Raw genomic sequence first — 17258 nt, 5'->3', positions numbered from 1 at the left:
GTCTGAGCCACTTCTGAGATTGCTACTAACAATTCCTTTATGTTTTCAAATGGCCAAGAACTACTGTGACAGTCTGCTGTGGTTCAGACCTCATCATTTTAGTTAGGTTTTCACTGCACCCTCTATTAACTGCTACAGAGGACATGAGGATAAGTAACACTTGGCTCCAGCAAGACAGTCTATTTTTGGTCAAGAGATAAGAGGAATGAACTTATGGGTGGGGACATGCCCTCCCATGGGTGTCTGCCATGAACTGGATGAACCTCACCAGCCACACCCTGAAAGCCTCTGGGTAAAGCCCCACCCGCTCCAGCAAAAACCTCCTTGGACTGTCAGTGCAGCCCCGCTGGCAGGTCCGCTTCCTGCCGACTGGACTGACTTCAGCCCTGCATCCACACTCAGCCGCCGTGTTCATCAACCACTGACAGGGACAGACATGCAGAGGGCCCTCGGGGCAGAACTTCTGTATCTAACTGCCGACAGACAGGGTGAATTTCTTTTTATTGGATGGCTTTTTGAAGCACTACTAGGGCAGTGATCCTGACAGTGGTTAATGCTTGGCCTACACAGTTCAAACGCCTCTTTCAGGTGGTTTGTGGTTCTCTCTCCTCCTCTTCCTGCGATCAACCTGGTGGGTGTATGAGCCTTTCTGTAATCTGCCAGTTTTCCCCTTTGTCAATGTCTCCATCACTGGTTACACAGAGAGATATACAAGAGTTTTCTCTTCTTAAGGGTTGTTCATTGAATGATAAAGGTAATGAGTGATTTAGAAGTGCCCAGTTTACTAAATAAATCTGTCCTAGTTTCCCAGAAATAATCTTTACGGTTCAAGTTCAATACTCGACATTTCCTCCTGAGCCCCTAACTCCCTAATTGGGTCTTTTTGAGTGATGTGAAATTATGCCTAGACATTCCATTTAGAAACTATTCTTCTCCAACTGGACTTATGACACATTTGTAGCTGTTTTCATAACACAGTGTACTTTTTGGGCAATGAATTCATTTATGTCCCTTTAAAAGAATGAGGTGAAATTCACATGATGCAGGATTAACCAAGTCACACAGCATAGTTCACTGGCAGTGAGCACATTCACAACGTCATCCAGTCCTGGAATACTGTCATTGTCCCAGGAAGACGCGGTGCCTACCAGCAGTCACCCCCTGCTCTCCTCCCGCCTGGCGAGCACCAACCTGCACTCTGTCGCCATGGGTTTCCTCTGTTTCATGTAAGTGGGACCCCACAGCGTGCATGCAGCCTTCTGCATGGACTCTCTTTACTCAGCATTGTGAGTGAAGAGAGAACACCCAAAGTGTTCTACATGGGTCAGTCCTTCGTCTCTTTTGGCCAGTTTTTTGAGCATCCTTGGTTTTAGGATTTAGTACATTCTCTTTCAATGACACTTTATTCTCCTGCCATTAACTGGGTGGTGAACCTACCAGGAACAATTTTTCAAAATGATGAAAGATTTCTTGAGTATGTCTCTTGAAAGAGGATTCCAACCACAGCAATGTGCAAACCCCAAGGGAAGTGTGTCTGTTTAAGAGGCAGCCATTTGAAGAGGGGAATCAAAGGAGGAAGTCATTGAGGCTTCTGTTCCCAGGAGAGCACTTACCAGACACGCTTTCTGCTGAAACAGCATCTGAGATGATGCCTCAACAACGGCCCCCAAGCCCCGTCCACTTGTGTGGACAGTTCCTAAAAGCTTTCTGTGCTGCCCCTCCATGCACCCGGTCATACAAGGGCCTCCAGGAAACTGATGCCCCAGGGCCCAGAGTCACAGCAGAGCCTGACCTGGGCTAGTCACCCTCACCTGTTCCAGGTCCTCCTCCATAAGCTGGGATCCCATCCCTGACAAAATGCTTTCCCAACACTCTCAAGCGCATGCCCCTGGACACAGTGGGGAGGACCCAGGGTCCCAGCCCAGGGTACACAGAGGATGTGTTTCCCATCTGCACTTGGTCTTTGGACAACTTAGTCTCCACTCTTCCCTCTAAAACTGTGCACCAGTGATTATTGCTAAGAAAGCACAAGTTCAAATCTTGTTGAGGAAAATCTAAGATGAATCCAAGCAAACAACTAATGTCCAGTCCACAAACGCTTATTATGAGCCTCTCAGGTGCCAGGAACTGAACCGTGTACAGGAAGTACAATGGTGAGTGAGAAACAGAGCCTGCACTCACAGAGCCTGGCGATGGGGAGGCCAGCGTGGACACTGGCCACGAGGTATGCTAAGCCACAATGGTCTACACCATGCAGAGGGGAGTGACTGGGTTGAGAACCAGTCTGTATGTCAGTAAGCCACTGGGACTCTGGGCTGGGCAGCCTGTACCTGGCACAGGCCAGCTAGGGGAGCCATTCCAGGGCTCCTCAGACAGGTGTTGATAATTGCATAGTATCACTAAGATGTCACTCAAATTTACATCAGAACACACCCCTATGGTGGGACGCAGGTCAGGAGAAACCCACACAGCCCTGAGCGCTGGGCCAAGGGAGCTGCTGCAGGAGGCAGAGGGCCTCAGCGAGCCGGATATGAGGCAGGAGGGACTGGTACCTGGGACAAAGGGTGACTGCTCTGGACAGGAAGTGCTGAGGGCTGGGGGTGGAATGGGGGCTTCTGACCTCCTGGCCATGGGTTAGTTTGTGAGCAAGCTAACTAAACTTGGTTTCAAAGTTGAAGACTATTGGTACTTAATCTGTTACCTTTAAAACAAAAGCTGGCATGTAAACACCAACTATTAATTGGACCATTCTCTGAAATACACCCCGCTCAGACACGGCTGAGCGACTTCACTCTCACTTTTCACTTTCATGCACTGGAGAAGGAAATGGCAACCCACTCTAGTGTTCTTGCCTGGAGAATCCCAGGGATGGGGGAGCCTGGTGGGCTGCCATCTATGGGGTCACACAGAGTCGCACACGACTGAAGTGACTTAGCAGCAGCAGCAGCAGCAGCAGCAGCAGCATGCCCAACCCCTCACACTATCCTCAAAGCTTACCAGTCTCTGCCCCAGGCGGGGGAGTGGATGTCTTGACCAGGGGGGTGTGTCCTCCTGCCCTCCCCTGAGTCCTCAGCCCCAGACTCCTGCGGTTCTCTCCAGGGTCCCCAAATCTGAACCTGCCCTCTGAGCCCTACAAAATGGCTGCTGTGTCTGGCACTCACTGGTGGGTGTGTTTCAGGACCTCCTCCTGGCTCTCCTGCTGGTCTGTGAGCTCGGGCAGGAAAGGGCTAATCTACACTCCTGGCATCAGTCTTGGCTCCTTGGAGAATTTCCCGACTCCCAGCCCGGAGCTACCGGAAGTTACAAATCCACGGTGCCAGGTCCCTCCTTCTGCCCTCAGTGGCTGCAGAGATTCCCAGGTCTGCACCCCTGCCCCAGTCTCTCCCTCTCTTTCAAATATATTAAAAATACAAGAGCAGAATCAACTCTACTCCATTTTCAATTTTGTTACCTCTTCGTTTCTTCTCTCAAAAATTCCTAGGGGCCCTAATTTTTCCTGGGTCACTGCAGAATTCCTAGTTAACAGGATTTGAGGTTTCATCTGACTGACTTTTTATTTCAGTACTTTCTGGTTTAGGATAAATCCCCCAAATCTAGCAGAGCAGTAACTAACCAGATGCATAGCACAAACAGGCACAAATATTTAAAGAATAAATGAATTATACTTTCTCTTAACCCTACTTTTACATCTTCACAGATAACATCTTACCAATTTGAGGAGAAAATTTCTATTTGCAAAATCAAGATGTCTCAACATTCTTTTCACTCACTGCTTTCAGGAAATCTTCTGAGATCAGACATTTAAGACCTCATCACTTAAAGCAACAACCGCCCCAGTCCTTGGGCAGGTCTAGTCTTCAGTTCAAAGGGGGACAATTCAAGGTCAAAGACCGTGGAAGTTGCTGCTTCATCATGGTCAGCACTCAGGCAGACTCGTCTGCATACAGTGAAAGTGAAGTCGCTCAGTCGTGTCCGACTCGTTGCGACCCTGTGGACTGTAGCCCTCCAGGCTCCTCCGTCCACGGGATTCTCCAGGCAAGAATACTGGAGTGGGTTGCCATTTCCTTTTCCAGGGGATCTTCCCGACCCAGGCATCCAACCCAGGTCTCCCTCGTCACAGGCAGACGCTTTAACCCCTGAGCCACCAGGGAAGTGAGGGCTGACTTAACAACAGTCTTCAATAGTCTTCAGTACATTACTCTCAAAGTGCCACTGGAAAAAATCTAAACAAAGTAGTACCTTATGAACTAATACTGCACTTTAGAGGGTCAGTAGCTTTGGTTTTAACAAGTTGGGACATAAGTACTAGCAGGATTTTGAATAGAAAGAGGTTCCCCTCCCCTGCAAAAATGTTGCTACTGTGTTTTCTATACTTCTAGGGTTAATATATTTCAGAAAAGTTCTATTTTCCCTCAGTATTGCTATATCACATAAAAATAAGATCACATACTAATCAGCAAGAAAAAGATAAAAGCTCATACCCAGAATTATGACACCAAAGAAAAGTGAGTTTTCAGCCTATCTGACCTCTAAACCGTTGCAGAGGCCACCTGGGAGAACAAAGGTCAGGGGACACGCCTGTCCCTGGACAAACAGCCGGAGTCCTGGGGAGGAAGAGAGCAGAGCAGGGGTGGGCTTAGCAGTGCTATTTGAAATGGTCTTTTCCATTATATCCAGGCTATTTTCCTGACTCTTCTCACTTTAACTGGTCAGCACAGATACAAAACACCAAAAATAAATGTGTCAGAGAAACACAAAAGACAGCTGTTTTTGTTCAACCATTCCAAGGGGGGCAGGTGAACAGGGTGGGGTCTCCGGAACAGGGGCCCAGCCCCAAGGCCATCAGTCCACCCAAAGCTGCCACTATTGACGGTGGACCAGAAGAAACCCAGGAGCTAAAATTTAAAAGACTCCATGACTTAGCCCAGACATAAAACTACCTTCCAACTGGCAAAGAAGTAGCCTTCTATATTAGATATTGGAGTTATATAATTATAAGTAATCATTTTAGCTTGAATTCTGGGAAGTAAGTCTATTTTGTCAAGGTTTATGAGAAATATATTTTGTTAAGGTTTATGAGTTGCTATGAAACACAATAATTTGGGGGAAAAAAGAGGCAGTTTTTGTTTACTGGGCCATGGATGGATGACTGACAGTGGGTGATGTCACTAATAGGCAATTATAACATTCAGCATTCCAAAACTATTAAATAATTTGTTTTGAAGAAATATAGCTTCCAAAAGAACAAAAAGACAATCTATTTGGATGGTTACATGTCAAAGTAAAGTGAAATACATAAGATAAATAAATAAATTCCAACCTAAAAAGAAGTATCAACTATTTCAATGGCAACCCACACCATTATTCTTGCCTGGAAAATCCCATGGACAGAGGAGCCTGCGGGGCTATAGTCCATGGGGTGACAAAGAGTAGGACATGAGTTAGCAACTAAAAGACATTTAGTCAAATTTTAGTTCAACTTAAAAATGGAGTAGATTCCAAAAGTTTGTCTGTAAACAAATTATTTAGACTACTCAGTGCATTTCCTACAGAAAAAATATGTCCTATGGCAACGTTGTAGACAGCAGTATACCTCCAGTACAACTCACAAGAACCCGATTAAATGTCAGGTACACAGACAGTTCTGTGGCTTCATGGTAAAGAGCAGGTGCTTTATGGAGCCAGAGCCCCTGGGCCCCAGGCTCTGTCAGTTCCCAGAAGCATGGCCCTGGAGGTGAGTCCTGCCTTCACCAGCAGGGAGTGTGTCCCCAGGAGCAGCCCCTTGGCCTGCAACACTCGAGATCTGCCAGCTGGAGGGGCTCCACTGAGATGCATGTGTCGCGGAGCCCCCTGTACCTGGCGTGTGGTGGTGACGGGGGAAACTGTGCTGAGTGCACCTCTGGGAGGTCTACATGGGGCCAGTGGAGTTACTGCCACCAGGCTAATGTTGGGGCAACACCTCACTTACCACAACTATACACGGTCTTTCCAGATGGTTGTGATTCTGAAACCAAGGGCTAAATGAGGTTCAACTTTGTAAGGACAAGGTTCATGCAGCCCAGTTGGGCTTTCCAAATATCTGGGCAGTGCTGTGCCTAACCTATAAGGCAATTACATTACAATACAGCCACCTTTCCACAAACAGGCAGAAGTACCTGCTACAAGACAAATGTGCGTGAATCAACACAGGGCTCACAGGGGGTCTGTCTTTCAGGAAAGCAGGGTCCTGGGTGGAGCCACTGCTCACCTGCCCGGTGCCATGTGAAAGACAGATGAGGCACAGAGCCAGGATGGGAGAGCGGACTGTGGATGGAGGTTGGGCGGAGGAATGCTCAGCAACGCTCAAAGTTTAGGAACACCACAGCAGACGGCTGCAATGCAGACCACTGGCTTCCAACCTGCTCTAAGTTGGACCGCATGTGCACATGATGGGCTTGCCCTCCCTCAGACAGTGTGACAAGCTCAGACGTTACTCCAGCAAAACACCGACATCAAGACCTATGATGACATGCTGTTTGAGGAAAGAGGCTCCAATGAGAAACCCCCAAATTCACTGTTTACCATTCTCTACATGACTGCCTAGTTCCATTAAAAACGTTCTTCTTTCCCCTAACTCGAGACTAAGATGATTACTGGAATGGAACAACGAACCGCTGGGCCAGATCCATGTACCATTCCTATCCAAAACAACATCAAGGGGTGAGGTGCCATGCAACTCAACAGAAAATATGCTTTCTTGCCATGGGAAGCAAAAAACACGGCAAAATAAGAGTTTTGAAATGCCTTTTCACAAAGTTGTACTTTCATTCATATAAACTGACTTACGCAAAGCTACCTTATTAGTATAGATAATACACAGAAAAAACTTTAGAATTAAAAGACACATATATAGCATTTTCAATCCTAATCTTAATAAAACTGTGAATCACTAAACTTGCAGCATTATTTCTGTTGTCACTTCTAATGTTTCTCTCAGAAATACTTTACGGGCTTAACCCAACTCCGGCCCTTGTTTTAGAGGCAAACTTTCGGGCCTAGTTTGTCTTTAAAAATAAGTGTACAGATGTCTCACCTTGCTCTGGTGACCTTCTGCAGAACCTTCATGCCTGACAGCCTGCAGCACTTCCCCTCCAGCTGCCTGTCCTTCAGTATGTCGCCCTCCAAGTGCACCTCACTGAAGAGTCCAAGGGCATCTTGCACAAGAAGGCAGACTCTACAAAAAAAGCATCCACATTTGCTCTTTAGGAAACAGGTCTTGATTCGGTACAGAGACCAGACTTTCCTTCTTCAACAGAAATCCACTGTAGGCATCTTCCTAAATAGGCGAACCAGGATAAATGAACAATACTGAACTAAAACATGCACTTCTTAGATGCGTACCAGCAAGTGTGTGGGCCACGACCCACAGAAAACAGTAGGTGACAGAATTCTCTTCAGGAAGATAACTACTCCCTAAACCCAATGTGCTTTACAACAGCACACTGAGGCCACCTTTCAAATCAAGTATTTTACCATCGCCAGACGCAGAGTAGCCCCTTTTCCCTTGTTTACCCTGTCTGCCGTGACAGAACATTTATGTTTTGTATGGACGCTCAGCACTGAGGCACAGTCTCTCACGATCCTGTCCTGTTTGGAGCAACCCGCTGCGTGAAGGCAGGGATGAAGACAGCACACGCTTCCGTGTTACACCTATCCTGTGGTTTTGTCCCCTGACCATTCCGCAAGGCAGAGCCTCTAGGAGGGAAGCCCTTCAGTTTGCCCTGACTTGCTCCTCTGCTCCTAGTCTAACTCAGGCTGAGGCAGGGCCGAGTGACCAGGCTCCATCTGCCAGCTGTGAGAGGGCAGGGCAGGGGGTCCTACACCCACTCCCACGCCATCGGTCGCCTGACCGACCCCTGGGGCATTTCACACTGCTCTGTATTACCGTTAACACATATGAAGTCAAGATGTATGCAAAAACCTCCACGGATCTGCTTTTTAATTTATTTATTTAATTAGAGGCTAATGACTTTACAATATTGTAGTGGTTTTTGAAATACATTGACATGAATCAGCCATGGGTGTATATGTGTTCCCCATCCTGAACTCCCCTCCCACCTCCCTCCCCATCCCATCCCTCAGGGTCATCCCAGTGCACCAGCCCTGAGCGTCCTGTCTCATGCATCGAACCTGGACTGGCGATCTATTTCACATTTATGATGATATACATGTTTCAATGCTTCTCTGAATCATTCCACCCTTGCCTTCTCCCACAGAATCCAAAAGGATCTGCTTTTTAAGACTAGAATTTTTTGTCTTAATTGGAGGATAATTGCTTCACAATGTCGTGTTTGTTTCTGCCATACAACAGTGGGAATCAGCCAAAGTGTTTATATATCCCTTCCCTCTGGAACCTCCCTCCCCGCCCCACCCCATTCCACCCCACTAGGTCATCACAGAGCACTGGGCTGATCTCCTCAGGGCACAGAGCGACTTCCCACTAGCTATCTATTCTGCATATGGTAATGTTTATATTTCAGAGCTACCTGACACTAGAGAGAATTGCTGACTGCTTGTGCTGAGAAGGGGGAGGTGGGGAACGGGATCCTACCCTTGCCTTAAACCTGCTCTGACGTTTGCCCATGTCACAGATGACCCAGGAAGGGTGCTCCAGTTTATTCTTCTGCCTGGAGTCCGTCCTGCCTTGAGGGGGAGGGAGGCACTCAGGCCCCCCTACTACTCTCCTCACTGTGTTCACACGCAGCACACACCCCCGCCCGCCTTGCTCTGCTCTCACAGGCGGCTTTGTGCCCCTGGCCCACGGGGACAGGAGCCGGGGGTGGGGGTGGTGGTGGTCAGCACACTCCCAGTGGGGGCGGGCTGAGGAGCACCCAGTTCCCTGCCCATGACCAGCAAGCTCCAAAAACCACTACAGGTCTGCACACAAAGGCCCTTGGTCAACTTGTTTTTCCTGAATCAAGAGGTGTTTCCCATAAATTACATCACATTCGGGGAACACAAACACCTTCGCAGGGAGGCAGTACCCTGGGGGTGACTTCAGTAGCTTGAATCTTCTCACTGTAAGGAGATGGTGGGGGGTGAGCTCTGGGGCTGTGAGCAGGAAGGGCGCTCGGGCTGGCACCAGGAGTCCGTCCTGCCTTGGGGGAAGGAAGGGATGCTCAGGCCAGTTTTTAGAACATGGTTCTCTGTACAGTCCGTGCTCCACCTGTCAGGTCTGTGACTAGACTGCGCATGGCTGCGCTTGCTGTTTTAGATTGTGTTTTTCTTGGTGGCCAATGGATGGAAAGTACAATCAGCTCCTGTAATTCATCAATCCTAATGTCCGTCTAGTCAAGGCTATGGTTTTTCCTGTGGTCATGTATGGAAGTGAGAGTTGGACTGTGAAGAAGGCTGAGCGCCGAAGAATTGATGCTTTTGAACTGTGGTGTTGGAGAAGACTCTTGAGAATCCCTTGGACTGCAAAGAGATCCAACCAGTCCATTCTGAAGGAGATCAGCGCTGGGATTTCTTTGGAAGGAATGATGCTAAAGCTGAAACTCCAGTACTTTGGCCACCTCAAGCGAAGAGTTGACTCATTGGAAAAGACCCTGATGCTGGGAGGGATTGAGGGCAGGAAGAGAAGGGGGCAGCAGAGGCTGAGATGGCTGGATGGCCTCATGGACTCGATGGACGTGAGTCTGAGTGAACTCCGGGAGTTCGTGATGGACAGGGAGACCTGGCGTGCTGCGATTCCTGGAATTGCAAAGAGTCGGACACGACTGAGCGACTGCACTGAACTGAATGGAGTCTACTATTCACGACACTTCTAGTGTAAGGTTCACGTTACCATATCTGGTCTGTGCATAAGGAAAGCGCCCGCCTCCCAGCCCCCATGCTCTTTTTGCATCACTTCTTCTGACTGCCCTCGAATGTCTTCAGGTCCACAGTGAGCAGAGGCAGTGGCATGGCATCCTCACTGTGCTCTTGGTTTTAAAGAAAGTATGTAGCCTCAGTTGGTTTTTTTTTTTTTTTTTTTTTTTTTGGTGGTAGATATTTTTCATCAGGTTAAAGATTCCTAGTTGACTGAGAAATTTTAAAAATCATGAATGGGTCTTAGAGCTTATAAAATGCATACTTTGTAGTCAATGAAAAGACTATGTTTTCATCTCCTTTGCTACTGTGGTAAATGACAATGACAGTTTACCAAGTAGGAAGCTAATTTTTTACTCCCAAGAAAGAGCAACGATTCTGCTATGTATTCAGACTTCTGTTATCTATACCCATGAGTGATATGGACCTTTAATTTTCTCTCTCAGACTTGGTATCAGGATTCTTTATATCCACTTCATATAATGAGCTGACAGGAATTCCTTTTTCATGTGAAAACTTTGTATATGACTAGAGTCATGTGTTTTTTGACACATGACTTTGAAAGGATTTAGTAATAAAATGACTTCGCTATCGTGCTTTCTTTACCTGGGAAGACTTTAACTCTTAATTTCTTGAATAATAGTTGAACTTTTGGGGATTTTCTGGTAAGTTATATTTTTCTAGGGGTTTACCCTTTTGTTTACATTTTCAAGTTTATTAGCATAAAGACAGAACAATACCCTCTCACTGCATCTCTAACTGATGGGGCTGATCCTCATATCTTCCCTTTTCAGTTGTGCTTATTTATATCGTGTCTCCTCTCTTTATGAGTTTTTTCATTGAATTATTATTATATCATTTCAAAGAACCAACTCTTGGCTTTGTTTACTCAGTTCACGTCATTAATTTCTACCCTTATGCTTATAATCTCCTTCCTTCTATTTTCTTTGTATTTATCCTACTATTTTTAAATTGCTTTTTATGTTAGAGGCTTGGCTCATTTAATTTTGAACCTCCTCTCATTCTAAAATGAGCTCAGACTATAACATTTCTTCTAAGTAACAAATTAATGATATCACGTAAAATTTGATATTTAGTATTTTTACGATTATTCATCAGTTCTAGGTATTTTTAATTATTATTTTTAATTAATATTTTTCCATTATTATTTCTTTGATCCAGGAATTATTTGGAAGTATTTAAAATTTTTTTCTATAAGGATTGAAAATGCACATATTTTTGCCATTAACTCTAATTTAATTGCACTACAGTGAAAGAATATGCTGGTTCTCTTACATTTGTAGAGATCTGCTGTATGGCCTAGCACACAATCAATTTTTAAGACAATATCAACCAAGAAGAATGCACACGTGCTAGTTGTTAAAGATGGTTCTGTATGAGATCTGTGAGTCAAGTCATTTAAGTGTATTTTTCAAGTCTTGTGTTCCTGCACTAACTGTTTTTGTCTGCCTCACTGACTGGTTATTCGATTAGCTATCTATTGCTACACAGCAAGTCATTCTACAAGTTAGAAGCTTAAAATAACAAATGTTAATTTTCTCGAGTGGGCATGGGTTAGAAACGCATCATTCTGACAGTGGGTGGTGGTTGCCAAGCCCTGTTCCACGGGCACCGTTTTAGCCTTAGACGGCCTCTGAGGGCGTGACTATTCTCACCCTCACTCAGCATACAGAGAACTGAAGATCAGAAGGTTTTTGGGTCTTGCCCAAGACCACATAATGTTACATAAGAGAACTAACTCTTAACAATAAGATAAAATGAACATATAAACATATTTAACATAAACCTCTTTTTAAATGTACAAAAGTGGGAAATTACCGGGCTAAGAAATTAGCCAGAAATGGAGCTAAACTCCTTATTTCAAGACAGGTAGACCAGATGAACATACAGTGGGAATGAGGAACAAAGCAGAGAACGGCCCGAGCAGCGTGTGGGCTCAAAAACCATGCTGACGGGTGGCCCTGCAGCTACTGTGGCAGCCACGCAGGCTTCAAATGCAGCTAATGTGGGTGAGGAGCTGAATTTTAAGTTTTACCTAACTGTAATTAGTTTAAATGTAAACAGCCACATATGGCAGCACAGTCTAAAGGCATAACAACTAGAGGATCCGAAAAACTATAAATATTATACTTGAAAGTGAAAGTGAAGTCACTCAGTCGTGTCCGACTCTTTGCGACCCCGTGGACTGTAGCCTCCATCCGTGGGATTCTCTAGGCAAGAGTACTGGAGTGGGTTGCCATTTCCTTCTCAGAATACTGGAGTGGGTAGTCTTTCCCTTCTCCAGGGGATCTTTCCAGCCCAGGGATTGAACCAGGGTCTCCTGCATTGCAGGAGGATTCTTTACCAACTGAGCTATCAGGGAAGCCCCTAATATTATACTTAATAATCAGCTAATCAACCTTTATGTACAGATGTGAGAGCTGGATCATAAAAAAAGCTGAGCACCGAAGAATTGATGCTTTCAAATTGTGGTGCTGGAGAAGACTCTTGAGAGTCCCTTAGACAGCCAGAAGATCAAACCAGTCAATCCTAAAGGAAATCAACACTGAATATTCATTGGAAGGACTGATGCTGAAATTCCAATACTTTCTGTACCTCATGCAAAGAGCTGACTCACTGGAAAAGACCCTGATGCTTGGAAAGACTGAGGGTAGGAGGAGGAAGAGGCAACAGAGGATGAGACTGTTGGATGGCAACACTGACTTAATGCACATGAGTTTGAGCAAACTCCAGAAGACAGTGAAGGACAAGGGAGCCTGGCATACTGCAGTTCACAGGGTCGCAAAGAATCAGACATTACTTAGCAATCAAATTATGTTTTACCAAACATTAATATTCAAATATATTAATAGGTAGTCCTTGAAAATCATCACCAAAATGCTGCTAGCAGTAATTTTTCTAAAATTTACTTTGTCAGGTCTACAGGGGAAAAAATACACCAAAATCATATATAATTATTAGTGTGTTCAATTTTCCTTGCAATACAGTATTTTATACCCAAGAACACCAGGAAACCCCTGTCCCCTCACCTCATGTACTACTCTGTTTGGGAGTGGTTATTTGGCAGGTGGAAACCAGAAGAATGCCCTATCTATCTTAAAGATACTAGTGTTAAAATTCCACACGTGACATTTTTTTTAATATGCTGTGGCTATAAGACATTGATACTGGCTATAAGATTTGTCCATGGGTCAAGAAGCTGACTGTCCAGTGTGGGGATGGAGGCGGTGTGGAGGCCTGCAGGGCAGTGAGCTTTGCATCCACATCTCGCCGTGGGTGCTCCGACTGCTCCTGAGCACACCCCTCCTGCCTCTCACATCTGACAGTGATTCCGGGGCGGCCCTCGGCTCTTTCCCTGATGCTCTCTGTTACCTGCTCGTGGCTCTGTCATCTGCCTGAAGCACGCTGTGAACTGCTCTTCCAGATCCCGTTCCCTTCACTCTTGGGCACCACCTCCCTCTGGGCAGTACCCCCTGCCTGCACAGATGCCTCTGCCCCAGCATATGTGCTGGTAGGCGCTGGTCTTCTGGGCGAGCCCCTTACCCTGGGGGTGAGCTAGGGGAGGTACTCTTGGCCCCCCACACTTGGGGTGGAGCCTCTCAACAGAGGCCTGGGGATGAGGGATGTGGTGGACAGCCCTCCTAGAGGGAGACTGAGTGCTGGACTGGGCCCTGTCTGCGCCCCTGGAGCAGAGCCTAGAGCAGCAGCAGATGGCAGGAAGTGGGTCAGGGCGCAAGAGCCACAGACTCGCTGTTCTTACTGAGACATAGTAGGTTTCCATGATTCCACAGATGGAATGTCCTCCATCTGCTGTGTGCCCTTAGGACAATTTCCAAAAGCTCAAATGATTGCTGTTCAGTTTCTGCAGCTACAATGCTTATGTGTGACGGGAGAGTCCACCGTGCACTCACTGCTACTCCAGAAGCTGGTTCTTATCTGACTCTGCAACTCTCATCCTCGCCAAACAAAGACCCTCTGGACAGCCACCATGTGCTGGGCTATTCAGCCGTTATTTGTGAGTTATGAGAGCATTTGGAAACTCTCTAAGTTCACAGACTTAAGTATGACTTGTTCTTTTTTCCTTAAAAGACATCTTGACTTGCGTGAACACAAGAAATGAGCCAAGTGCAAAATTACTGGGTCAGATGCAGGAGTGCTTGACGCAGAGAGGCCTCGAGGGACGCAGAGAGGCCTCGAGGGACGCAGAGAGGCCTCGAGGACCGTAGAGTCAGTAACACTGGCACAAACATGCTCATCCCCATGCCCCGAACAGTGCCCCGGCCTCAAGAGGTTTCTTGTGTGCTAAGTACAGCGGGACTGCTGCAGGCCCAGGCCTGGGCAGGGTCCTCAGCTCTTCCCCAGGGAAAGGCCTGGCCCCAGCACACAGACGAGCACAGGCGGGGGACTGCTGGAGCCTGCGGGAAAGTGCTGGGGTGGAAGGGCCTGGCCAGGTGGTCAGGGAAGGCTCCTTCCAGGGCTGGTCTGGAAGCCTGTCCTGCACAGAGTTGATAGGAACACACTTGAGAGCAGGGTGCACAGCACACTCCAAAACTGGGACAGCAACATTGGAGTTTTCCCATGTTCGAGAAGTTGAGAGAAGGCCAGAAAATACTATGCAAGAACAAAGATAGAGGGAAAGTGGTCATAAGGGGAAAGACTACTTACTATTCGGGTATTCCCATGCATTATTCTTAATTTAAAATCAGTTATGTTTATGGAAACAGGGATGGAGGTAGAGATGTCACCCTGGTGGGCAGCTCTGGGGCGGTGTGGAGCCGCAGTGAGTGGGCTGTGTGGGGTGGAGGGTTTGGGTCCAGGCCCAGGTGGGTCAATCACTGGCCCAGGACAGCCAGCATGCCCACCTCCTGCCACTGGGGAGTAATGGGGATGCTGGGAGGGCTCAGACCAAATGCTGTTGTAGAAACACGGTCGCTGGCACAGGAGGTGGTTGTTTTAATAGAGAATGTTTGGAGCCCCAGCCAGGACACCAAAGACACCCAGTGACACCATGCCCCAGGCTGCAGGTGACTTTCATGCATGTTGAGCACTGATGCTGGGACCCCAAGCCTTGCATGGGAGGGAAACTGCTGCTTTCAGACGTGGTCCACTGTTGATAAATGTTGAAACAGGATAGAGAAGATGTCTCCAGGGAGGAGGGGTTAAAGAGCCTGTCAGTCTGCCATTCAAAACTCTCCAAGTTAAGGGTCTGGCAAGAGAATGCCACTTAGCTCAAGGTTCCACCCAAGCCTAAAAGACTGACGTTCACCAAGTAAACCCCTCCCCCGCTCTCACGGCTGTCAGCACGTGGTGCCAGGCCATGGGGGAGGGGCTCCTCTACCGCTGGAGACCTGCCCGGGCAGGGAGACCTGCTGGGAGCTCCGCTCGGACCCTCACAATCCAGGTAACTTCAATCTGTTTGGCCCCCGGTGACGAGCCTGCCCCTACGCTGCACCTAAGCGTCTCCGTTTCCTTCACCCACCAGGCAAATCCACTTTGCTACCAGACAGAGCTGATCGACAGGGAGGTGGCATTCTCTGGTCAGGTATCAGCTCTCCTGAGTGGTAAGAGGTGTGAGCCCCTTTGTAAAAGGCCGATCTCCTGCGTGAAGGGCCCACAGGACAGCGACTGAGGCAGGGGAGAGGGCTCAGAAACAACACTGGCACCCCGGAAGCCAGCTCAGGAGGTGCCTCAGGTGCCGACCCCACCACCCAGGTCTGTTGTAAGGAAAGCACCTCTCTGCTTGAGCAGTCGAAATCAATGACAAACCCTCGGCCGCAGCTCGCCTGGTCCCAGAGCCCTTGGCTGCGGTGCCTTGACTTTCTTGCATTCATGAGCCAGGAGGGTGAGGTTGGAGGAAGGGAGTAAAACTGCTGCGCTGCACAGCACCTGCCCAGCAACAAAATAACAGATAAGAGGTGCAGGGTTCAACCCAAGCCATATCACCATGGAAGTATAAAGTCCACTGTAAGGTTAATGTTTGTCTTTAAGAATGCTTCTTCCTTTCCTTCTCTTATGGGCTGAACGCCTCATCATGCTAATTAAAGAACATTTAAAAAATTCCGAAAGTACACGTACTGTTAATCTGTGAAAGCAACAAAACAAGCATAAGGAAGAAGAAAAACAAAACTGTTGATTCACAGAGGGGGTTTCAGAGAGCCTATAATTTAATTTCTGAAGCTTCAAATGCCCCTTCCCAACTTTTCAAAAATATTTATTTTTCCCTCCTTTCATTCACAGGCTCTGTATCACAGACACAGAAGCAGAGTGGGAGAGAACCAGTGAGCGTGTGTGCACACGTGTGTCTGTGGATGCTCGTGTTCCAAGAGAGAAGCAGATGAAGTGACATGTGGATGTTTACATGAGTCGTGGAAGCAGTTCTGAGCACTTCACCAAGAATTCCCGGAATCAGAGTCAGGTCCGGCTGCTCTATTCTAGGTCAGAGTCAACTGAAGCAGTCTCCAATCAACAACGGTCTTTCTCGCCACGTTATGATCCCTTACTAAACCAAATCTAAGAAATAAATAGAAGAAATTCCAGGATAAAGTGAGGAAAAAAAGCAGGAAAGAGAGAAAAGGGAGGAGAGGTTGGGAGGGGAATTTGGACCCAACCCGGGCGGGAGGGGTGCGTAGCACGAGGGGCAGGGCCTTTCCCAGCTCCAAGCCGCAAACAGACGGGAAACCAGATACAGCGGGACACTGTGTCCTCCTGAAAAACAAGCAGACCGCGCTCCTAAAGTAAACAGTTAATCCTGCTGTTTATCTTTTCAACATGAGATGTTAGCAGGATGATCTCTACTGCACAGAAATGTGGTTTTATTCATCAGAAAAATCGGATTTTCTCTTTGCTAAAATAAAAGTGTGACATGGAAACTTTCTAATATCAGTGAATAGGAAAGAATAACAATCTTTGTTTTTTTGCTAAATGTAACTAAAGCATGGCAAAAGTCTCGAGAAAGGCCTTTTCCACACTTTCACTTCCTCTTTATTTTCGGAAAATACTGCATTGGTGAAATTAACCAAACAATAAATCCTGCTGCAAGGCTTGGTCTGAAGGAGGACACAGGTAACCAGGACATAACTGGAGTCCTGGACTTGGATCGAGTCACTGCCCCTGGAGATGAGACTAGACTGAGCCGAGGCATGTCCAGAAGAAGACATCTCACAGCCACAGAAGTCCGCCTCCAGAACAAGTTTTCAAAGAGACACAGCTCCTCTTACACATTTTGAAGTGAAATTCCCATGGACAGAAGTGTCAATTCTGCCCCTTCCCCCAGTAGCACTGTCCCAGGCAGACAACAGTAAGACATCACACCAGACATTCGCGACTGCCATGCACCTGGGCTCAGGTCTCACCCATCCCGATGCTATCTGTGTGCCCACAAGCCTGGT

At 47.2% G+C, this 17258-nt stretch overlaps 1 protein-coding gene across 2 annotated transcripts in view; it reads right to left on the bottom strand.

Moving 5' to 3' along the window:
- SPIDR (scaffolding protein involved in DNA repair) overlaps nt 1–17258 on the bottom strand; it is a 284467-nt gene that overhangs the window by 34495 nt on the left and 232714 nt on the right. Inside the window, exon 11 of one of the 2 annotated variants that reach the window (XM_018058527.1) lies at nt 7073–7213. The exons of the other annotated variant lie outside the window; for it this stretch is intronic. Within the exon in view, the coding sequence (XP_017914016.1) occupies nt 7073–7213 (141 nt within the window). The remainder of the gene's footprint in view (nt 1–7072; nt 7214–17258) is intronic. 2 annotated transcript variants of the gene reach the window in all.

Source organism: Capra hircus, chromosome 14 (assembly GCF_001704415.2).
Source record: "Capra hircus breed San Clemente chromosome 14, ASM170441v1, whole genome shotgun sequence".
Lineage (NCBI taxonomy): Eukaryota > Metazoa > Chordata > Mammalia > Artiodactyla > Bovidae > Capra > Capra hircus.
Note: the sequence above shows the minus strand (reverse complement) of the source record. Positions and strands in the feature narration are given on the sequence as shown.